This window comes from Drosophila mojavensis, unplaced genomic scaffold, assembly GCF_018153725.1.
Source record: "Drosophila mojavensis isolate 15081-1352.22 unplaced genomic scaffold, ASM1815372v1 contig_36, whole genome shotgun sequence".
Lineage (NCBI taxonomy): Eukaryota > Metazoa > Arthropoda > Insecta > Diptera > Drosophilidae > Drosophila > Drosophila mojavensis.
The window spans coordinates 16933068-16957136 of NW_025318858.1; the positions used below are offsets into that span (position 1 = coordinate 16933068).

At 36.9% G+C, this 24069-nt stretch overlaps 3 protein-coding genes and 1 long non-coding RNA gene across 14 annotated transcripts in view; 1 reads left to right on the forward strand and 3 right to left on the reverse strand.

Annotated features, from left to right (window-relative positions):
* The window catches only part of LOC6577043 (calcium/calmodulin-dependent 3',5'-cyclic nucleotide phosphodiesterase 1), a 101324-nt gene that overhangs the window by 49209 nt on the left and 28046 nt on the right, over positions 1–24069 (forward strand). For 3 of the 9 annotated variants that reach the window (XM_044008875.1, XM_032728814.2, XM_032728815.2), the window contains exon 2: positions 4109–4825. The exons of 2 other annotated variants lie outside the window; for them this stretch is intronic. In XM_044008875.1, the coding sequence (XP_043864810.1) occupies positions 4375–4825 (451 nt within the window). In that variant the 5' untranslated portion in view covers positions 4109–4374. Of the gene's footprint in view, positions 1–4108; positions 4826–4994; positions 5043–24069 lie in introns of those variants that run through there. 4 more of the 9 variants (XM_032728811.2, XM_032728816.2, XM_032728818.2 and 1 more) reach the window with 4 other exon arrangements.
* LOC6577036 (maltase 2) lies at positions 10654–16189 on the reverse strand. 3 transcript variants are annotated; one of them, XM_015165469.3, is made up of 7 exons: positions 16098–16189; positions 14341–15511; positions 13773–13923; positions 13447–13642; positions 13252–13392; positions 10910–11014; positions 10654–10855 (listed from the first exon to the last, which is right to left on the reverse strand). In XM_015165469.3, exons 2-7 carry the CDS (start codon positions 15478–15480, stop codon positions 10741–10743), a joined length of 1848 nt encoding a protein of 615 aa, XP_015020955.2. In that variant the 5' UTR covers positions 15481–15511; positions 16098–16189; the 3' UTR covers positions 10654–10740. The 3 variants fall into 3 exon arrangements, with proteins under 3 accessions (XP_015020955.2, XP_032584718.1, XP_032584719.1); XM_032728827.2 differs by having other exon boundaries at positions 14341–15634; positions 16098–16134; XM_032728828.2 differs by lacking the exons at positions 10654–10855; positions 10910–11014 and adding an exon at positions 13006–13163 and having other exon boundaries at positions 14341–15634; positions 16098–16112.
* Positions 17037–19004, reverse strand: LOC6577037 (maltase 1). Its single transcript, XM_002002976.4, has 3 exons — positions 17779–19004; positions 17366–17712; positions 17037–17301 (listed from the first exon to the last, which is right to left on the reverse strand). The coding sequence occupies exons 1-3, from the start codon at positions 18973–18975 to the stop codon at positions 17085–17087; spliced, it is 1761 nt and encodes a 586-aa protein (XP_002003012.1). The 5' UTR covers positions 18976–19004; the 3' UTR covers positions 17037–17084.
* On the reverse strand, positions 20398–22025 carry LOC122757251. Its single transcript, XR_006357214.1, has 2 exons — positions 21185–22025; positions 20398–21126 (listed from the first exon to the last, which is right to left on the reverse strand). It is a non-coding gene; the product is annotated as an uncharacterized LOC122757251 (long non-coding RNA).

Here is a 24069-nt window from a genome sequence, read left to right on the forward strand (position 1 = left end):
TCGGTGGGTTATTAACGACGAAGCCCCGAAGTGGATCCAACCACTGTGGCGCACAGCTTGTGCGGCTCAAGCTGCGGAAGAGATTACGATCTAAGTAATAGAGTTTTTATATAAAAAATAATAAATAATAATAATAATATTATTAATAATAATAAATAATAAATAATAAATAATAAATAATACATAATAATAAATAATAAATAATAAATAATAAATAATAAATAATAAATAATAAATAATAAATAATAAATAATGAATAATAAATAATAAATAATAAATAATAAATAATAAATAATAAATAAAAATAATAAATAATAAATAATAAATAATAAATAAAAATAATAAATAATAAATAATAAATAATAAATAATAAATAATAAATAATAAATAATAAATAATAAATAATAAATAATAAATAATAAATAATAAATAATAAATAATAAATAATAAATAATAAATAAAAATAATAAATAATAAATAATAAATAATAAATAAAAATAATAAATAATAAATAATAAATAATAAATAATAAATAATAAATAATAAATAATAAATAATAAATAAAAATAATAAATAATAAATAATAAATAATAAATAATAAATAATAAATAATAAATAATAAATAATAAATAATAAATAATAAATAATAAATAATAAATAATAAATAATAAATAATAAATAATAAATAATAAATAATAAATAATAAATAATAAATAATAAATAATAAATAATAAATAATAAATAATAAATAATAAATAATAAATAATAAATAATAAATAATAAATAATAAATAATAAATAATAAATAATAAATAATAAATAATAAATAATAAATAATAAATAAAAATAATAAATAATAAATAATAAATAATAAATAATAAATAATAAATAATAAATAATAAATAAAAATAATAAATAATAAATAATAAATAATAAATAATAAATAATAAATAATACATAATAAATAATAATACAAAATATTTAATCATAGGAATTTTTTGTTGTTGAATGAATTTAATATTAATTTGCTAATTATTATTAGCAAAAATGTAGCAAATTTTAGCTTGAGATCTTCGCAATAATGTAGCTAACTTTAACCCGAAGGGTATCTGCAATTCGTGCATAGCTTCTGTGCTCTTCGCGCTATTCTCGTTTGTGTTTTATGCATCTCACTTACCGAGTGACATTTCCTCATTTCCCTTTAGCCTTTCCAACATGCCCGCTGCAGCTACATTCGTGTTTTGCTGGTATTACAGCTACTTCTGCGCACTGTATAGTTTTAATTATTTGCAGATGTTGTTTTTCTTTTTATTATCATTATTATTCCCCTCTCATTATCCGACACAACTGCGGCCTTGACTACATCCTTTGCCCTTGCTCATCCCTCTTACTGCCATAACAACAACGCACATTAGCCGAAGGAAGTAATTGACTTGTGCCTTGCTTGCTGCTTTCATTTATCAAATCTCTAAGAACTACTGCTGGCCGACTGTACTTGAATAGAAGATACCCTATAACTAACGGCAGTACCTCGAGAACAACTCTGATTCTAATAAGTTTGGCAGCAATGAGGAAGCCCAAAAACTATACGACACAGCTCGCATATAAGTCAAGTGTGATTGAAGTGGTTTTATAAGCTTCAAAGCCTTATTTAAATTGCGATTTTAATTGCCACGCTGAAAATGGCAAGTTCAAAAAAGTCCATGTGCTTGATATAGAAGTAGAAGCATAATCTTTAATTTATTCAGCGGGACTGAATATGCAGAGACATAAACAGCGAGTCAGAGATAACTCGTCATACTTCATGTTTTCTGATATGCCTCCAGTGGTTCGTCTCTTATCTACGCATAAGCTTTATACCCAATCGTAGCCAAAAACAATGTCGAACTATATATACAGAGATTTGTGGCCAATGATGCTGGCTGATTAAATTGAGCAGCAGACAGACGGACGCTCTTAGTTGGCCGGGTTCAACGAAACCCTTCGACCATAACTGAGAGCTAGTTTAACTATTGATGCGGGTTGAAAAGTTTTATCGATATCATGGCACAACAAAGGACCAACCCAGCCAGTTAAATGGCCAAAACTATGCGCAATATTACTGTGCATACAAATTTTAAATTTATGCCACGAGTTCCCTGAACCCCCAACGTGCATTGACTTGTGGCACTCCTTGTGGCGTGGCATCTTTATGTTGGCGCGCTGGCTCATAGATAGCACAATTTATGGACCAAAAGCATGGCTAATAACTTGCGGTTAGGCATTAATGGACTTGAGCATTGATTTCAGACAGGGCCTTAATTGTGTCGTAAATGCGTTATTGATACATCATTAGGCAAGCGATATACATGGCGTATGCGGAACATTTCGCAGCGAACTTAAAGCCATATAAATTTAATACCAGATACATTTTTGCTTACGCTCCAAAAATGATTTTAAAGAGCACTTTATTACCATTTGAAGAGCCAGCACCATATGGCTAATAAAACAGAAGTCCGTTTGATTTTATGCCGACGATTTGATGTCCCTAACAAGTGTTAAAGTACCAAAAAAGTCCATATTCCTTTAAGCAAATATTGATGAACAGCTCGAGTTTTACAAACTTCTTCAATGAAAAAAAGCAAAAAATCCTTTGATTTAAAAATCTTTACTATTTGAAGGACTCACAGTATTTGTTCTTTTAGGAAATCACGTATTCCAACTGACATTTGCTCTACTTTAAGTTAGAGACATATTTGCGTGGGGTGCAACGGGGGCATAATTGGTAAACATGCCAAAAAAAAAAGAGAGTGAAGCACATAAGAAAAGAAAAGAAAAAGCCTTCACTTTATACACCTACCCCATTCGGTTGAACGTGACGCCTTGAAAGTCTCGACTCGTTTTATTGGGCGAACGTGTCAAAGGAAAATACATGCAAAAATGAAATGAGCGCACACAAACAGAAAGGTATAATAAATGAAAAAATAAAATAAAATAAAATGAAATTATTCGAGCATTTCTTAAGCTACAATAAATTCGGGCAAAAATTTAAAATAGAAGCAAAAATTTGAAATACAATTTGCAACGGAAAGAGATTGCAACAGTATTAATTCCTTTCATTGGCATTGATTGATTCTGATAAATGAGCAGACATTATGACGAATATGCAAATATATGCACATATATATATTTAGAGATATATATAAATCAATGACCAATGCATACAATACATACAAACATACACCCATACTGTGACATGCTGTCAATATTTGTGCGATAAAAATCAGAATCGAATAGTGGCCCAAACAATAGCCAAACAATTCAGACGAGGGGACAGCAAACTGTGAGCGAGCTGTGTTTGCGTGTAAAGCCAAATAATTGGCAGCAGCATGGACAAGAACTGCAATTAGAGCAAAATATTTACCAACAGCTGCTACAGCACTGGCCATGCGCATAGATACAGGCTGGAGAGATAATGCTTATAGAAATATAGCTACAATTATGATTTAACTCTAAAAAGTATTCATACTGAAAGTTAAATATATGTATATAAATTGAATGGAATTAAAAATTTGGAAAATCTCTCATGTTTCTACATGAGAAGTCTATCTTCCAGTCAGCTAAATTTGCATAGCTAGCTTGATATACTAGAAGGATAGAACCATGAAAATATTCAATGAATGACTTACATATATCTCTACATACATAAATCAGTATATATGTATATATGCAATGCAAAATCTATAATCTCTGCAAAATTGCCTAGTGCTGTATGATCAGAGTAGAAACGCAAATGGACGAAAACAGTGCCTCAAATAAATGTCAACACAAAAGTAATTTTGATAGCATTCATAAAAGATTCAGCTTCAGCTTTGGATGATGCATTGTTTTTTTCTCTCTCTCTCTCTCTCTCTCTCTCTCTCTCTCTCTCTCTCTGTATCGAGTTTTTGCCATGCACAACGTTGCGTATGCTTGTTATTATTTTTTGTTATTTGTTTCATGGCTGAGCACTAAACATCTATCTCGTTAGCTATTTCATTCCCTCTCCATCTTTTCTCTCTCTCTCTCTCTCTCTCTCTCTCTTTGTTTCTGACAGACGTTTCAGTTTCATTCATTGCGATTCATTTTAGCGTGTTTGGTTTTAATTAAATTTTATGCTTGCGCAGATATATAAAAGTGGTTCACATAAAAAAAAAGAGTGCAATCAAAAATTTAAATATTACAAATAAAAGAAAATTAATTAATCAACTGGCGTAGACGACAGCAGGCAAAGTTTTTCCCCAACAAATTCGAAAACAATGAACGCGCGTTTATTTTAAAAAGAAAATAATAAATAAATTAATAAATAGGAAAAATAAACAAATCGAGAAATCCTAGTGCGAGCCAAAGTTTCGCAATGGGCGACACTTTGGATGAATCGCCGCCAACGCGTCGCGATAAGCCACAATCGCTGAACATTAGCTCCGAGGAGACGGCTGCAAGCGATGCAGCCCTTAGCTCCTCGGAGCGCTGCACGCGGGCGCGAGCACGCGATGAACCGGTTCGGGAACGCGATCACTCCTGCGGCGAGCTGAGCTCCGCGCGTAAGCGCCAGGATGAACTGGCTGGCACTGCGGCACCACCACGACGCGAGAGTCTCAACAGCTGCGACAGGCCACAGCAGCAGGCAGCGATAAGCCCTGGCGCTGCCTTGCACAAGTCGCAAGGGCTGGGCAGTCGACCCACAGCGGCCGGCAACAGTCCGAGGTACTCGTCCAGCGTGGTGGTTGGCGGCGGTGTGGGCAGCCTGGCCGGCACCACCACGCGCAAGTGCGTCCTCACGCTGGACGGGTACTCCTATGTCATAGGTAAGAGAAGCGGCCGCTCCCGCCCCCTGCGACCAGGTCGAATGTCACCTTGGGCTTGCTCCTTTGTTAGGGAAACTCTTGGCTTGGTTTTGACTTTTAATTCTTGAGCTGCCACCCTGCATAGCATAATAAATATGTATCTATTTTTCTATCATTTCATTGCAGGTAAGTCAATTCAGAGGGCAAACACAAGCGACAGATTGTAGCGTTCGCCCAGGTACGTGGTCCATTGCAGCATTAAATTGAAAATGAAATTGAATTTTACTCCAAAGCGGGACGGGGCGGAACGTGGCGAGGCGCGGCTGGGCGGGTCGGTGTGCGACCATTGGCTATTATAAAACTTTGCTGCCTTTTCTTATCCTTTCTGCTAGGCAGCCCAGCACAATGCATTTCGAGTAGCTGTTGGAAATTTATGGGCCACTTTTAATACTGCAGCAGATTGCGTATACGACGCATGGCCAGGGCAAACATTTTAGAAAATAAATACGCAAAAGCTCAGGCACAGCCAGAGGCAGAGGCAGAGGCAACGGATGGAGTGACAGCCCTTGTACTCCTTGCGGCTGGACTCACGCATTGGCCGTGCCACTCAGCTTCCGGGCATCCACAACATGTCCGTGGCAAGCCGACCCAGCCGCCCACTTGCCCAGCTAGACACTGTTTATAAATAGTTAGTTAGTGAGGTGCAGAACACGCCAACACAGCTGTTGGTCAGTTGTTTCTGAACAGGAGTTCAGGCATTTTTTTTGTTTTCGGTTATGTGTGTGTGTGCATGTGTGTGGGCGTGTGTGTGAGATAAAATTCATGAATTCAATTTAAGCTGAAATGAATTTTAAGCTAAAATGAAAGGTATACAAATAATCTCAGTTATGTTATATATGAGTATGAGTGGCTGTGCGTGTGTATGTGTAGTAGTAGTACTGATAGTAGTAGTAGTAGTAGTAGTAGTAGTGGTTAAAGAGGAATAACAAAAATATTCTAATATGGAAAATGGAATGCTTAAAAAGCAACTACAACTAGCTATCTGCATATGAATTTTCAGCTAGATTTTCATTTGTATACAAAACAGAGAGTTTTGAGGCTGGCAAGGCTAGAAAATCTGCTGAAAGTCAGAGAATAGCATTAAACTATGATCAACAATATGAATTTTTATAATTTCATATTCAGCTTTAGTTGATAGTTGATATACAATTGTTAGCATTGCATATGAGCAACGGCTCAGTACTAATATTATCTTAGATAATTCTTGTAGTATTAAATTGTATGCTATGCTAAGATAATTCGAAATGGCAAGGGGATCAGTTTTTTTTTTCTGCGATTTACACAGAAATTAAAATAATCGAGAATTATCGAGAACGATAAATTTGTTTTCGATTTACGGCGATTTTCGATTTATCGGGGTACAAATTGTTGAGACTCGACTGTAATTATAATTTATATATATATATATGTATTATATAAAATGTGCTCGTTAAGCAATAGTCTTTAGAAAAGATTATTCCTATTAAGTATGTATATTCCAGTATAAAATATAGTCTATATATTCCAAAGTCGCCCTCGTTCTTATGTTCATTTTCATACAAATTATTTACAGTGTATATATGATGACAGAGAAAAGGACTAGAATGTCCTGTACTTTCAAATGAAAAATGTCAAACACAAATTTTAACACAAACTTATAAATTAAATTCAAATATATTCCATAGTCAATGTATTTATTCCCATATAGTCTACTGTGGGCATCAGCAGAAATCTTAATCTGTAAACAGTTTATAACTGTTTGAGCACCCATTAAAACAGATAATAAATCAAAGGGCAATCAAATTTAATATTCATAATAATCACATTACGCTTAAGTAGCACAACCTACGTGCCGCAGGATCGCGTGCAAGAAGAAGCAAAGCCAAATAAAGCCGTAACTGTTAAACAGCCTAATCAATTATTCAGTTAAACGTTAAATAAATAAACATATAAAAGAAATAACAAAATGTAAGCCCGGCCAGATGGAATTTGTAGAGCTCGCTCGCCGGCAATTTGTGTGTCACGTAGCTTGGCCCAGTGGCTGGGGAGACGCCTCCTGCCGGACCAAGTCCAGTGACAATGTGCTGCGAGGGAGGGAGGGTGTGGGGGCCAACAATTTATGGTCGCTGCAATATTTTGCAAATATCCATAGCATATCCTGCGGCGACAGGGCAGACAAACAACAATGCAATAAATAGTCAAGTGTTTGTTTTTGTCTTTGTGTGTGTGTGTGTGTGTGTGTGTGTGTGTGTACTTGTTGTTTTCGAAGTGTGTCCTTCAATTGACATATTATACTTGTTGTTGGCCGTGTCGCGGCCGCTTTCAATCCTTGCCTGTTTGTTGTTGTCAGCCGCAGACAAAGGCTGCAGACGAGAAGACGAGGGGACAAGGGGACGAGTTTAACCGCCGCCTCCTCCTGTCTGGCTGATAGACCACAGAGTCTAACCGCCTACTCAAGCAGGCCTCACTTATTGACAGCAGCCCAGCGAGCTAGCGTCTAATTGATGTACTCTTTACCTCTCTCTCTCTCACTCTCTTCTCTCTCTCTCTCTCTCTCTCTCTCACTCTCTTCTCTTTCTCTGTGTGAGGCAAAAAATAGCTGAAGAAAAAGGGTTAAGTGGCCAATTTAGCTGCGGTTCAATGATTCTTCATTGGCATTAGGCAATTTATTAGGGAACAACGAGAAAAAGCATTTACTGAATTAAGCGCCTAACAAGCTTGAAGGACACTGAAAATTTACGAAAAAAATATCCGCATAATTTCATGGCACGTATATAAATACTGAAATATACATATATGCGTGTATATGTATATGTGTATTTATGAAGAAATCCATTTTGGCAAAGTTGAGCGCATAACTCAAATGCTTTTTGCCTTTGACCCTCGTTTGGTTTTTGTTTTTGGCCAGTGCTGAGCAAGCCATGAGAATTTACATAAATTCCAGTCATTGACTTAAACGCACAAACATTTCAATGCATATTTCAAGTTTGCTGGAACGGCCGAGCAGCCAAATAACATGACAATACCCTCAGGCGAATGTATCGAATGAAAAAACAAAAAAGTTGAAGTTGAAGCAGCTTTATTGAATTTGTTTTCGGTCCGGGCTTAAAGGGATAATATATGCAGCTCTTGGCTGGCAGAAAGTTTTTTATTTGCCCTAACGCCAGCAGCGCCTCAATTGCCAATCAATTTGGCTTTTACTCTCTGCGGGCCATTAAAGCCGACAACTGTTTTCAAGTGACAGTCGAGTCGTAAAAAAGTATCATATGTGGATGAGTGTGTGCTTGACTGCCTAATACCCTGTAATCGATTATATGTGGGATATCAGCAAAGTGCGTTCATTTAAATGCTCGATCGCTTCTCAATAATATATTACATAGCATTCACTTAAAAAATTATACATTTTCATGGAATTATAGATACATTGATGTTATAATTCCTCTTAAATAATTTATTCTGTTTGGATATTGCTTAAAAAGGTGGAAATTAATTTCATAAATCACCTTTGGGCATAAGGCACATACAAACACACGCACTCACACTCACTCATTATCAATGAAGTAATTTTTTTAATACCCTGCAATAATACTCTGGTTATAATGGGTAGAGTTTTATAATTTCTTATATACGATTTCGATCAGTATGACTAGGCAAATGAATCAAATTGAAGTTGATGATTCAAATAAAATTTATTGATAATTTATAATCTGAGAGTTGATTAATTTAAATGGCACATCTAATAGTATATAGCGATAATAATAGCATATATCAGCTGACAAATAAAGACCGAAATTTTATTTGTATTATTATTATTAAGTAGAGAATCAATACTACATCAGTATACACGTATATATATCAGTAACTGTATCTCTCCATTGAGCACCACTAAAAATTCAATTGTCTTAGCACAGCTATTTGGACTTATTTACCAGGCTGAGTATCTCTCAATTTAATACAGCCGACTAGAGTACTCTTATTTTAATTAAAAACAGTTAAAAGACGGCGCCAGTTTCGCGACTGTCTGTAAAATTTATGAAGCCAGCGGCAAAATGGCCAAAATGGCTCTGCCACAAACAGAAAACGCAACACCCACACACACACACACACACACCCGAATGGAATGGCCGGGGCTGGGTAAAGTTGGCAATGAGAATTGTGTTTGGACCGAAGATTCCAATTAGCTGGGTCATCTACGTTCCCCGTTTCCCCGTTTACCCCGGCAACTGCCTTCAGCTGCTGCCCCGCCGGGGTAGACATCAAGGTGCACAGCGCGTCCTGCCAATTTTCCCAGAGCTACTCAACATTTCGCAACGTTAGGCTCAAAGGATTTAACCTGTACGTGTGTGCTGCGGCATGAATTTTCGCCGTAAATATCAAAGAGCAGCCGCCAGACACTGCGACGCCATTGTGCCCCAATTGCCAATTGCCCCCCTCCATCGCAATACAACACAATCAATTGATTTGTGTTAAATTAATCAATTTTAATCAAGTTTCTAACTTTTCCCTTTTTTTTTAAATATTATTTTCTTTATTTTGCTTATATATATATATATATATATATATATATATATATATATATATATTTTTTTTTTTTTTTTTTTTTTTTTTTTTTTTTTTGAGCACAAGTAATAAACTGTAAATGTAAAAAATAAAAATAAAATTTTTTTATACTTATGAACAAATAAATATGAATAATAATAAATAATATATAATAAATGAAAAAATAACTCATAAATATTTAATTTTAATAAATAATCACACTAAGAAATAAATGTGAAATGCTTCATATTATTATAATAAATAATATTTTTTATTTATTCATTATAACAATAAAATAGCTAGAACAAAAATAAATAAATAAAGAAACAAACGTGAAATAATTTATTGTTTAGTATTCACAGATAAAATACATAGCAATAAATGTTTTGCTAAATGGAATTGCTTCTAGTTTCACTTTAAAACGACTTTTAATTAATTTGAGTGAAATTTAGCAATCAATTATTTATAGCTCAATTAGTTTTCAAGACTTGAGTAAATTTAGCTATCGATTAGTATCAGTCAGAAACTATCTGAGTTTACGCTGCTCTAAACAACATTTGTGCATCCAGTCGAATAATCAGATATGCGCGTCGCTTTAAGTTATCGGTCACCGATTAAATTCCCGTCACTTGAATGGAATAAATATGTATTATTGGGGGCTCCGATGTGGAGCGACGGCACGCTGTGAACTTCCGGCAATCAGTGTGGCAACAAGGATATCCACTTGCCAGCCAGTAAACCGTTAAATTTACACTAGCAGCTGCCGGCTGTTATCTCCCATCTGCCATCTCCCATCTGGCGTCTGGATTTGGCCAACAGCTGCGTTGTCCTTGGTTACTTCGTCTGCGCTTCAGTTGCACTCGACGAATTTGAAGTATGAAAAGAAATTCGTTATTTTAACGGAATTTCCGTTTAGCAAATTGAAAAAGAATTATGGTTGACATTTTCCGACAGAGCAGCACAAGAAATGCATTGAAATTTTATTGCCATTCACTGGGATACCCCAACTGCACTCGAGCTAATTAATACGATGCAATTGCGAAATGAAGCGAACTGGATATATATCAGCATTAAATTGAAAACTGTAGTCGAATCCTTAATTCTCAATTGACATGTCTGATCGATTATACATACATACATACATACACATATATATATATACATATATACTATCTGGCATCCACTTGACAGCGATAAACGGAAACTTGATTCGTCCACTAGATGGCCGACAATCACATCTGTAAATGACATTCGGAACACAGTTCAGCCGATGCTCTTTTTGCCTCCTCTTCTAAGTGTACACTTTATTAATGACCCAATCAATCAGTAAGCACAGATTAATGATTGCTTCTAAATGTCTAATTGAAATTCACTTTCGTCCACTTGTGACGCCACAAATTGTACATTAGCAGAGCCACCAGCACCACATTGAACGACTTGATGATCTGCTTGAGCAGCAGACGCCGCTGAGCACTGCAAAAGAGAGACAGCTTTAATTGAATTACTTAAAAAATATAATTGATTAACCTCATGCCCACTGGCCCATGGCTCAGAACAAGGCCAGTAAAAGGCGAAAGCTGCAATTGCCAATTTTTGTCACTCTTGTGACTGCTGGCCATAAATAAGAAATCACTGAAACCAAAGAGCATTAAATATGTAAAAATAAATAAAAACAATTTCCATTAAAAGTTGAATAATGAATGGATTTCCGATGACATGCAAAAACCCCAATAATGCGGCTTAGCTAATTGCTGATGCTCCATTTGAGTCTCTCATTTGCTATGCCAATCTTCAAATTACCCATCAGACGAGCGAAAGAATTTCTCTAATAACTTTTCACAGAACATTTTTCGATTACTTGAATTATCATTTTACATACTTTGCAAAGAGTTTTCTGACAGCTGCGAGACATCAAAGCGTGTCATAATTTGCTAAACAAGCCGAAAGCCTCAGTAGCCAGTGATTAAGTCCCAAGTTATTTTTAATATTAACTAAATTAAATTAAGTTTGCTACGATAAAATATTGTCTGGTATGTACTATTCTTTTCTTTTTTTTTGTACTCATTCTCGAAAGTGTGATGAGCATATTGGTTTTAAGCATATTCGTCTTGTTTTTTATGAGAATTTTTACTTTATTATTTTGGCTATCATTTCATCAAGAAACTTTTAGACCTCTTAATATTTCCAGTACTAAAGCAGGGCAGACTGGAATTTATCAATCGGATATAACAGACTGAGTTTTGATCAATATCAAAATCCTGTCGAGAATAACAACAGAACAGACTAAATTACAATTCAAACTACTTTTGATCTCCTCAAAAGGTGGCTGAGCTCACAAATGCCCGAATGAGTGGAGTCATAGTTGATTGAACTACTTTAGGAATTAGAGCTCGTTTATCTGCGCAGTGAAAGCGTCATAAACTATTACCTGAGAGAAACAGTTCTATTTCAGATGTAGAATTTGATGATAACCAAGAGACCGAAGCTGGCGTAGACAACCCAGTTAGTGTAGAAGCAGTTAAACTCTGTGAACCTAGAGCGGATTTGATGGCCACGTTTGCAACGTGACTGTTAAATCTGAGTTCATCACTCGCACTCAACAGTGCCAGAAAAGTCATGTACTTGCGTTTGAGATTGAAATGGAGATGCAAGAGTTTGATTCGAAACTTGAATGCGAACAGAGCAATTTGATAAAAAAAAAATGTTCTCATTTATTTTGCACCAGTAAAATCTTTGAACCTTATCCAAACTGCCTTTAAAGAATATTTATGATGACATGCTATGCAACATTTGATGTGTCTTCGTTGCTAAGCTTCAAAGTTATTGACGCTTTATGGAAAATGCTCAAATGATTGCAAAGGAGCAAGTTTATGGTCATGGCAAATTGGACAAGGAACATCCTGCTCGTTACTTTAGCATACACAGTGGCATTTGAAACTTTTAAACTTTTGATTAAAGTGAACCTTTGTCCTCTTGTCGCTACCACTCCATGGCCCAGCCCAGCCCTGCCGCCTCCTTGGCCACACCCATGGCCATTTGTAAAGCGACAGTTCGCAAATCTGTGCGTTGTGCTTCATAAATCTTTGTGCTCGTACGCCCAGCCACATGAAAAATTATACGAACGAGCAAACCAGAAGCGCAAAAATAAATTTCGAGGTGCCAACGACTATTTACTGTTGCATTATACAAAAATAACTGTACAAACATAATTTCAAATAATTTAAACCGTCTACACTTTGTGAGCTGAAATTATAATTTTTCATATACTAGATATAATGGAATATATTTACTAATATATATGTATTTATCGATTTTCCCTTAATTTTATCAAAAATATTTTATTCTAAATATCAGCAGCTCACAAAAATTGTATTTTAAATAATGCATAGAATTACGAATATTTTCACTTCCCAAGTAGCGTATTCCCTGCCATATCTCTAATGCTCGCCAGGGCATCTAAATGACTCTACACTTCGCTTGGGCAAGCTGCCAGAGCGAAATGTCAATGGCGACGCCATGGCCAGCAGACTTTTTTTTTTTTTTTTTTTTTTAATGTTTTATTTTGCAGCTAATGTCGCAAAGGAAGTTCAGATTTTAAATTTGAGAGGGAGCAATTCGATTCATTAATTTTCAGTTCATTTAATATTTTTTGTATTTATTCAGGCCCGTGACAGTGTCGCATGGCAATTAATGGAGCTTTGGAGATTCCTATGCCTCGATCAGTTTGCAGATGAGACCCTCGTGGGGGGCCAGTGTGAGGGCGCTGCTGGATAGGGCTTGTCTGTGGAGGGTAAGCACAGGGAGGAAGCATATGTATTACGTATATGAATTTCATGATTCTTATGCAATACGAGCAACACGAAACTTACCCTGGATTATAGGTGGACTCGACGCCCGCCACTTCCACAATCAATTTGTGTGGCCCATTAATAAAGTCTGTTAGATTTATCAGCTGTTCCTTGGCGCTCACATTGATGATGGTTACGATTGTCTCATAGTCCTTGAGAGTGCTAGGTAAACCGGAAAGTATATGAATGTGCTACATGCGAACCGTCTATAATTACCGTCTGAGGGCAAACACGGCCCGAGACAGCGGCTCGATGCTGAATCTGCCGCGTCTTAAGGTGGGCAACTTGCGCAGCTCAATCAGCGCCTTGTACACCTTGTAGTGACTCCTGGCAGCCTCTTGCTGTGCCGCCAGATTCAACCCCAAATAGTTGGGATTTACAGGCAGCCAAGTTTTTGCAGCAGTTGAGAAACCTAGCAAATATTAGAGACAGCAAATTTACTATATGTATATATATAAATATTTAAATATGATATACATTTACATTTATATAATTCCGAGTTAAAGTAAATTACATTACAATACATTCATGGGCTCACTCACCTGCATTGCTAGCATTGCTCCACTGAAATGGTGTACGCTCTGGATCCCTGGAGACCTTTTTATAATCCTTTTTGCCAGCATTACGAGCTGGCGGATCGACCGTATCCTCCCAGCTAATTTCACGATAGTCCTCCATGCCCAACTCCTCACCCTGCAAGGGGGAAATAAGTGAGACCATTGTAGTCTTATGCATTTATTACACAATCAGAGATTTTTAGGAATTCACTTACCAATCCTGTTGGGCCTAGACTTAAAACTATGTACATATATAGATATATGCATATACATAAACATACTAGGTTATGTATTGATTAATACATAGAACCACGTTCAAGCCAAAAGTCTGTATCATATAGTACCATCTATATTATAAGCTTTCGAATTTACTTCAGATCCCGAGAAACCTTTAATAATTGTTAAATTAGCATAGACAGACGACACCACGGACAGTAGGACGGACATTATACTTAAACAATATACTCTTTTCAATTCGTGAACGAGCATAAACACAATAATACACAGTTGCTACAACCCTTGACCTTTCGGATGTGAATGCGGACGTACTTACATTATAGGTAACTGCGATGCCGGGCAGCGTCAGCAGCAACATGTTCATGGCGTCGACACTGGCGGATCCGAAGCGCGAGGCGACACGCGGATTATCGTGGTTGCCCATGACCCAATTGGCAGCGTGCCCGCGCGGCATGTAGATCAGCCACTTTTCCACATTGTAGACGAAGTCACGAGCATCCGAGTCGCAGTCCACATCCGTGATAAAATGAAAGTTGAAGGGCATCTGAGAGCCGCGCACTCCATCGGCCGTCTCGTAGTAGTCCATGAGCACATGCAGGTCAGCGTATGCCTCCGTCATCATGATGCGTGTCACACCATCCGGATGCTTGGCGCTGTAGTCGTCTAGTAGCTGTCGCCAGTGCTGCACCATGGCCAGCACCTCGGGCAAGTCCTTGGTGTGGACGTGCTTGGTGTACTCATAGGAGAGTGGGTCCGCCGTCTTGCCGCTGAGTGGCTCATCGGCCAGGTCTTCGCGTTCATACAAATGATTCACTGCGTCAATGCGAAAGCCAGCCACGCCCTTGTTCAGCCAGAAGAGCAGCACTTCATCCATGGCCTGCACCACTGCCGGATTGCGATAATTCAGATCCGGCTGCTCCTTGGTAAACTGATGCAAATAGTATTGCTGTCGCTGTTCGTTCCACTCCCAGGCGGAGCCGTAGAACACTGACAGCCAATTGTTTGGTGGCTGGAGTATTCCCTGCTCATTCTTCTTTCCATCGGCCCACACATAGAAGTTCTCATAGACGGGATCACGAGCCACCGACTTTTTGAACCACTCATGCTGATCCGAGCTGTGATTGGGCACAAAGTCCAAGATGATCTTGATACCCAGACTGGAGGCCTTATGCACCAGCTGGTCGAAGTCAGCCATGCTTCCATATTCCGGCTGTATGGCCCTGTAGTCCGATATATCATACCCAAAGTCGACCATGGGTGACTGGAAAATTGGACTCAGCCAAGTGGCCGTGATGCCCGTTTCGGCCAAATACGGCAGCTTCGAGATAATGCCCTGCAAATCCCCAATGCCATCGCCGTTGCTGTCCTTGAAGGATCTAGGGTAGATCTGATAGAAGACCGCGTGCTGCCACCAGTCAATAAAGTCCTCCGTCTGACTGCTCACCAAGCTGGACATACTCAGGCCGGGCGCCTCTATCCACAGCAGGCTGCAAATTAGAATTAGTTGAGTTGCTCGATTTAACTGTTGCGCTGCGAACATTTTGACTCCAGCGACTATTGCTGCCAGCCGCATGGAGCTGTGTTTTAAACGACTCTTTCTCAATTGCCCGCTGTGTAATTATAATAATTTCCAAAACACATTAACTCTTAATAACACATCTGATTATAAATAATTGAAATTGGAAAAAAGAAGACAACCAATAAAATACAAACTCGTATTACAATTGCAAGCAAATTAAATTCTATTTAATGTATATTATTATATTTTATAATATATTTGCGCAATATTTCTATTTTATTATAACACGGTTTTGCATAGTTGCACTTTTAAGCATACTTGCTCTTAGCAGCACATTCAGAGAAACGATGAGTTCATATATTTTGCCGAAGCTTTTTCTCTTTCAATTCCTTTGTGCTCGCACGCTCATTTGCTAAATTTCGCTCTTTCTATTTCTGTCTCTCTCTCTCTTTCCCATTCTATCTATTATACGAAAGCAATTTGGGCATTCATATCACTTTCTTGCTCGCTCTCTCACTCTCTCTCACACTCTCTCTCTCTCTCACTCTCATTACCTATCACAAAACACAAATAAGAAGAAATACGTCGCTTCGCTTTCGGCAGCTGTGATCAACTGGAAGCTGCGAGAACTGTGTGTGCTGCTGCAGCCTGCACTTGATAAATGCTTGCACAAGCTTACGTTCCACTTAAAGTCCACGCCGTCGCTCACAGCACCCACCATTCCAATATAGTAAACAACAAAGGGCTTTTAATTAAGCTCAACGGCAAATTTATCTATAGCTGCCCAGACGCGCTGACAGTTATGAAATATATTTCGGCGAAAATGCGACAACAGCAACAGCTAAGAAGACGTATGAGAGTGGGCGGGGCGCGAGGGCTGGATGGGTACAGCAACAACAACAACAAATGTTCGCAATTCAATTAAAACGTGCAAAACGCTTTCAAGTGTAAATAAGCAATGGGAATTATAATTAAATTGTAATTTAAATGAATTTTAAATTATATATAATGGTAAAGTTTAAATTAATACAATAAATATGCAATGCTGAAGGCTCTCTATCAACATAGGTTTGCTCTGCAAAATATAGTTCATTGTAATTTTATTACTTTTAAATGCAATTATTTTTGTAATTTGTGTTATCTTTATGAAATCACTTTTATATTACATTTTTAGTATTTTTTAAAGTTTCTTCTTGAAATGTAACCCAAATTATATAGTATTAGTCTTATCAAAAATAATGATAATAATAATATGCTTCGGCTCAAATACAAAACACAGTCCGATCAAGCCCCGAGTCAAACCATCTGATCTATTTCAAAACAAGCTATGTTATCAGTTGAATACCATCTAATTCATAGAAAGATTAAGTGGAATATATGTCTTATGTTGTCACTCGAACATTCTCGAAATACTTAAACCCCAAAGCAAGTTTTTGATAGTAATCATAAGGCGCAAACGCCAATCTTCAAAATCTCCGTCTGAAAAACTTTGATACATTTTTCAAAATAATCTTTATTTGTAGCATTCGCAATACGTTAAGTTACTTGCTGGGCTTAAGCTGTATAACTAAACCTTCGTAGGGTGTCAGCCTGATTTCATCTGGCTTGAGACGTTCGCCCACTCTGTACTGGGAATTGACACCGACAACCAGGAGGGTAAGGCGATTGGGTAAATCGATAAAGTCGCTGACATCCACCTGCTGGGTGCGATTGCTCACGTTTATGACGGTCAACAGGCTGGGCTGGCCCCTCAGCTCGCTGCAGGTGACAGAGACCAATATAAAGGATGGAAATAGCACTATCAAAATCGTATCCCACTTACCGCTTGAGTGCAAAAACACGTCGATTGAGAGCCTGGGCAGTATATGTACCGTCCTTTAGAACCTTAGAGCTCCTCAACTTGATCAGGGACTGGTAGACCTTATAGTGACTGGACGGTGCCAACTGCTGATTGGCTAGATTCAATTCCTGATAGTTGGGATGCACTGGCAACCAGGTGGAATCGGCCGTGGAGAAGCCGGCATTCTTCTCATCACTCCACTGCATTGGCGTGCGCTCGGGATCTCGTGAAATCCACTTGTAGTTATCCTTACCAGCTTCACATGCGGGCTGATCCACTGTGTCCTCAAAGCTAATGTCACGATAGTCCTCCATACCCAGCTCCTCACCCTAAACAAGAAACCAGAAATCGAATAGAAGCAAATAAAGAACTCAGAGTACAGTCAGACATCTTACATTGTAGGTAATGCCAATGCCCGGTAGAGTCATCAAGAGCATGTTCATGGCGTCGACCGACTTGGCACCATATCTGGAGGCAACGCGTGGATTGTCATGATTGCCCATCACCCAGTTGGCTGAGTGTCCTGGCGGCATGTAGATCAACCATCTCTGAATAGTGAAGACAAAGTCCTGAGCCGTCGACTCGGAGTTCAGCTCGGTTATAAAGTCGAAGTTGAAGGGGAAGTTGGCGCCCTGCACGCCATTCTCGTCCTCATAGAACTCCATTACTTGCGGCAGCTCCGCATAGCCCTCGGTCATCATAATGCGCGCTGGACCTCCATATTTTTCCGAATAGTCATCGAGCAGTTTGCGCCAATGCTGAATTAGGCCGTAGTTTTCCTCTTGATTTCTAGTGTAGATATGATTCAGATAATCAACGGAGTTGGGATCGCTTGTGGCTCCGCTCAAGGGCTCGTCGCGCAGCTGTTTATCTTCAAAGACATAGTTGACGGCATCTATACGGAAACCTGACACGCCCCGTTTCAGCCAGTAAGTCAGCACAGCGTCCATGGCCTGCAGCACAGCAGGATTACGATAGTTCAGATCGGGCTGTCCCTTGGTGAATTGACGCAGATAAAATTGCTTTCGCTCCTCGTGCCACTGCCAGGCGGAGCCAGAGAACACGGATACCCAATTGTTAGGCGGCTTGCGTTCACCATTCTCTTCAGTTCCATCTTCCCACACATAGAAATCCTCGTAGCCTGAGACTCTAGCAGCGGACTTTTTGAACCATTCATGTTTGTCAGAGCTGTGATTGGGCACAAAGTCAAGAATGACCTTAATTCCCAGCTGATTGGCGGTGGCAATCAGTTCATCAAAGTCATCCAAAGTACCGTAGTCCGGATAAATGTCCCGGTAGTCAGATATATCGTAACCGAAGTCCACCATGGGAGACGAGTAAATGGGACTCAGCCAAATGGCCGTGATGCCGGTCTCCACAAAGTATGGCAGCTTTGAGGTGATGCCCTTAAGATCGCCAATGCCATCGCCATTGCTGTCCTTGAAGGATCTGGGATAGATCTGATAAAAGACCTCATGACGCCACCAGTTGTCGTCCACCTCCTTTGCCTTCTTATCCTTTGCCGAATCTGCTTGCGTCTCGGCAAGCAGCCAGCACAAGCAAAGCGCTAATTTCAATAGTTTCCAAGCCATCCGAACTCCGTAAAGCTGTGTACGGGTTTTCTTGCAACCGTTGGATCTTAACGGCTTTTTATAGCCCCCAACGCTGCTTACAAATATTAGATGCTGGCTTGATTATTTAATAATCTATAGATTGCAAGTCAAATATTTTACCAGATGGTCAGATGGACGCGCTCATCAGTTATTACATTGTAGATTCATATATATTATTTATTTATTTCGCTTATACAAAGGACATAGTGCAGACCAACTGATTAAACAGTGAAAAATGAAATGCATTTGAAATTATTGTTTGCTACCTTTGTGACTAGGACAACATCCGGGGAGAATAATAAGTCGCATTTGTTCTGTTTGTGTTGCTCGACAGAATGAGAATATTAGATGCTTGCTACAGAAGCACAGTTTTAAGGGTAAACAAGTGTGTAATAGTTAACAGTGCCTGACTAAAGGATACCCTGTGAGGAGCATTGTCGTCTAGTGTGTCAGAATAATAAGGAACTTACATGCTTCTATAGGTCATTCAGATAATGGGCTTAGCACTTGAATATATGATTCAAAGTCTCGTTGACTAATTAATACTTAATTAATACCAAATATACTAAAAATCGCTAAAAGGGATCCTACTCCTTAATCAACGCACATGAAACGACATTCTACCTTCCCACTCTTAAATCATATATGCATACATATACATACACACATATTTAGCAACCAATACACCCTCTTGCACCCAGCTACATTATGTGGGGTATATACAAGTAAACAAGTTCCGCGAGGGCTGAGCTCAAACTTAGTAATTACATACATTTGACAAAAACAATTAACAAGTTGCAGAGAAAAGTTTTTTAGCTGGCATCCACAGGGCACAGAGCACACAAGATATGCTCAGCTCTTGGCTAATTAATCAATTATGCAACATTAAAATTTAACTAAAATTGCTGACAATTTAGGGGAAACCACAGCCAGCGAGTTGTTTGTCGAAGTACTAAAGTATGTTTGAATAGAAATACTTTGTGTAATCCGCAGCTTGAATTGGACTAAATTGAGCGGTAAAGCTGCAATCATTATTTTTAAAAAATTCTGACTAATTTTGAAGAACATTTATTTACTTATTAGAGATTAGAATTAATCTAAAATTAAGACTGACTCAGACATTAAGTACTGGCAATTGGGGCCTTTGGCTTGCGAAGAGCATATTCGATTCGAAAAGCAATAGCAAATCAAAGTAAAAAGAGATTTGATAGATTTTTTTATCAACTCTAAGACTGTATAATTTAATATAATAATTGACATTCATTTGAATTTACTTCAAATATATTTTTTAACTTTGTTTAATAAGTCTAATTATAATCTAAAAACAATTTCGATTATTATTAAACATTCTCAGCTATTCAACGACAGCTGATTCTAAATTTATGCAACATTTAATAAACATTTTCATTTACTTAGAAGATACTATAATCTTTTTTTTATTAACCTGTATACTTAGCTTACGCAATATAGGCTTCTTATTTATATTTGCACATGTGTTTCCTTCATTTCTGTAATCAGTCAAGTATTAACTATACAAACAAGTCACCAAACACCCTTTGATTGACTATAGATACCCTATAAATGATGTAGCATGGCTTGGATAATGCTCTACTAAGCTAAAAGAACTTTAAGCAAAAGTTTTTTCTATGCAAATGAAAATTCCATCGATAACTTCAAAAATTCCCTTTTAAATTTGTAGCAGGTTAAGCTACTGTGCTTGGTTATGTAAAGTGTTCATGGACTTTGGCGACCTTTACCTTTTTTTTTTTTTTTGCGTGTTTATCAGATTGTTCGTCGTGCTGTCACGTCGGCTTTTTCGCATCTCTCGCCACTTAGCACGTTGCATTTTCATTTCATTCACCTTCCATCGCCAACTTCCGCTGCGTGACCGTGCACTAAAATGGAAAAACCCGCCGCTTCCGCAGCCATGCGGATGGAACGCGCAGGGGGCGTGGGAGCTGCATCAGCTGCACACGCCCACTTTTTAGCGGGCTGCTGCCTTGGGTTGGCTAATTAAAACATTTTGCAACACTGTTGTTCAGCAGCGCGCTGCTTGCATAATATATATACTGCTCGTATAGGCCAGCTGCCTAGGACATAGGCGCACATGTTAGAGGCATACGAGTGGAACTAGAAAAATGTCGAAAATATATGCGTGAATATATGTAAAATAACTTCATATCCAGACTTGATGAAAATCCGTAAAGTTTTTGGTGCTAAACCCGAATCATTTGCAGCATTTTTTGCGCAACTTATTAAATTCCGTTGAAAATCGTGGAAATGACGTGAAAAGGGTTTGACATTCAATTTGGATTTGGAGTTTTCCTTATCGTGTTTGAGGCTTGATGAAAGTGCTTCACACGTGCAGCTGTCTACAAATTTTCATATATTTAAAACAGGTTAAATTGTTTGAAAAAAAAAAAAAAAAAAACCCTGAACTTTATTTGTTGAGTACAGCCTACTAATCCCGCCTGTCGCCTGTCACCTGTCCGTTTGTCCGCCTGTCGGCCTGTCTGCCTGTCAGTCTGTTTGTCTGTCAGGGCGCCAGGAGTTGGCTTACGTTGATGTCGTACACTGATTGAATTGCGTCGGAAAACGACCAAAACAGCCCCAAAAAAATATACAAGAAATTTTGTATGCCCAGATCGGACCCTTGCCAAGGAATTTTCAGGGCGTTTTTACAATTTTTTTTTTTTTTTTTTTTTTTTGAGCGGTCTGGATCCCAGCGGCTGCAGCCACATGAATAAATACGAGTACATATTTTAATATGTAAATACTTAATAATATCAAAGCCAACTCGCGTTGGCATATAAAAAAAAAAAGAAAAAAGAAAAAGGAGAAAAAAACTGTCGAAAAAAAGAGTCGGAAAAAAATGTGAAGAAAATGCTCAGATTAATTCGCTGCGAATATCTGATTCATATTTAATACACGCTCTGCAAACATATGCTTTGGGTCTTGTAGCGAAACAGTTTTGCAAAGGGTATTGTAACCTTTATCGAAAGCTAAAAAAAAAAAAAAATAAAAATAAAAATAAATAAATTCTAAATCAAATATAATGTTTAAATATATTGAAATTGTAATTCTAATTTCTTTGATTTTGGTAAAGGTTATAGATTATTTATTGGTGCCTCCGAGATCTTAATGTCTGACATCGTTTATATATAGTAGCTTGCCAGTTATTTTATTTTATTTAGTTTATTTTTATATGTGCATCGACATGGTATATAAACATAAATTGATTAGTAAAACAACAAACAAAAAAGAATAATCAAATTCTTATTTAGTTAGGCTGTTTGCTCTAGCTGCAGGTAGTATGAAACTAAAAGTGAGAGCAAGCCTGAGTACATTTGAATTCAATATTATTAAAATAAATAAATTGTTATTTTTTTATATTTTTTTTGTTATACTGCTTTTTTTTTTAATCAAACTTAACTCAATCTATAAAAATCTGCCAATTAAATAATTTTATTCCATTTATTACTTTTAGGCTGCAAATTATGTTTTGTTTAAAATTGTATTCCATTAAATTATAAAATATTTTTATATATCAAATAACATCGGCTAAGTAGTTGGCATAGGCCAAAAATTGACATTATTTCGTCTATATATATATATATTTAAATAATAATTTATATATTCTAGGGTATTAAATTGTCGGCCCTTTGATGTATGCATTCGAATTTGGTACACACTCGTTGTTATTTTTTTCCGCTCTCTCTCTCGATTTTCATATCTATTTACTCGTATTTTATTCAGCTCCGACAACCCTTAAGCGTCAGCAAATTGGTTCAGTTCGATTCTAAGGCACAGGGCAGATTCGTGTTTTGATTGGTATTTGTGTAGCCATTTGATGTCGTGAATAGGTTTACGCTTATCAAACACTTGTTATCAAAATCGATTACAACAACAGCGCGCCAGCTTTAGTGTCAATCGTACAGATTGCTAATGTGTAATATGGGACTCGCTGTCTATGCAACGAAAAGGTCTATACTAGGTATTAGCACAAATACGCTCATATTTGTATTTGTTGTTACTTTTTTATTGCATCCAATTTACCTTGATAGATTAATGCTAATCCATGCGCAAAAGCCGGGTGCACAACGTTAATATTTATTAAATATTCAAGCTTATATTGAATACTTGAACTAAACGAGGTCAAGTCAATGCAAATTGTATTTTACTATTATTTATGCGAGAGTCCAATAATAACATGTAAATAAATAATCCTTATAAGCTTTGCGTATATATCTACCTAATTCGTCTCGAAAGCTTAGCAAAGTCATAATCCTATTTGTGTGTTATCCGAAAAGTAGGCAGTAGAAAAGTAGAATGCCCATTTGAAAAAGAAAAAATAAAAACAAATACACTATATAAATACTTGTTGCTTTTTTTTTTTTTTTTTTATTTAATATATTTTTTTTTTTATTATTATTTATTATTTTATTTAAACAGGCTTTTTACTACCTAATTGGCAGTAAATACTTATGAAATATTGAATACTTGAATATAAGAAGCGTTAGCTAAGATGCACAGCTGTGTTTGAAGTCATAATGCGAAACAGATGTTGCAAAGCCGAGCTGTGACTGATTGATAAGAATGCAAATAGAAAGAACTAATACGTAACTGGCTTAGTACATTTCTGCATTTAACTTGGCTGTTGTAGCAAATGGCACAGTGGAATGAAAATTGAAATATTTGTTCAAAATTTCATAGAATTTAATTTGTTACAATCCGCTTGATTTGAGTAAAAGATATTTATATTTATTTAGAGGCAAAAATGTTAATAGTGTAAGTAAAATAAAATAAAATACAAATGCAAATGCAAATAAGGTAAAATACAAACAAAAATAAAGAAAAAATTAAATTTAATTAAAAAAAAAAATTTAATTAAATAGGATTTAAAAAAATAATAATAAAATAAAATATGAGAAAAAAGAATTCTATTAATTAAAAGAAAATTATATTATATTATTCATGTACATATTTATAAAAATATTAATGAAATACGAAAATGACATTTGCAATGTAAAATTCAAAACAGATGACGAAAAAAAAAATTGGTATTAATTAGCG

Coding starts and splice junctions, on each gene's coding strand:
- LOC6577036 (XM_032728827.2), bottom strand. CDS start 15,597: ATGCGGCTGGCAGCAATAGTCGCTGGAGTCAAAATGTTCGCAGCGCAA. Junction 13,393..13,446: donor GCCGTGTTTGCCCTCAGACG/GTAATTATAGAC, acceptor CGGTTTACCTAG/CACTCTCAAGGACTATGAGA. Junction 10,856..10,909: donor CATGGGCCAGTGGGCATGAG/GTTAATCAATTA, acceptor TCTCTTTTGCAG/TGCTCAGCGGCGTCTGCTGC.
- LOC6577037 (XM_002002976.4), bottom strand. CDS start 18,975: ATGGCTTGGAAACTATTGAAATTAGCGCTTTGCTTGTGCTGGCTGCTT. Junction 17,713..17,778: donor GCATTGGCATTACCTACAAT/GTAAGATGTCTG, acceptor TTTCTTGTTTAG/GGTGAGGAGCTGGGTATGGA. Junction 17,302..17,365: donor CGTGTTTTTGCACTCAAGCG/GTAAGTGGGATA, acceptor TGTCACCTGCAG/CGAGCTGAGGGGCCAGCCCA.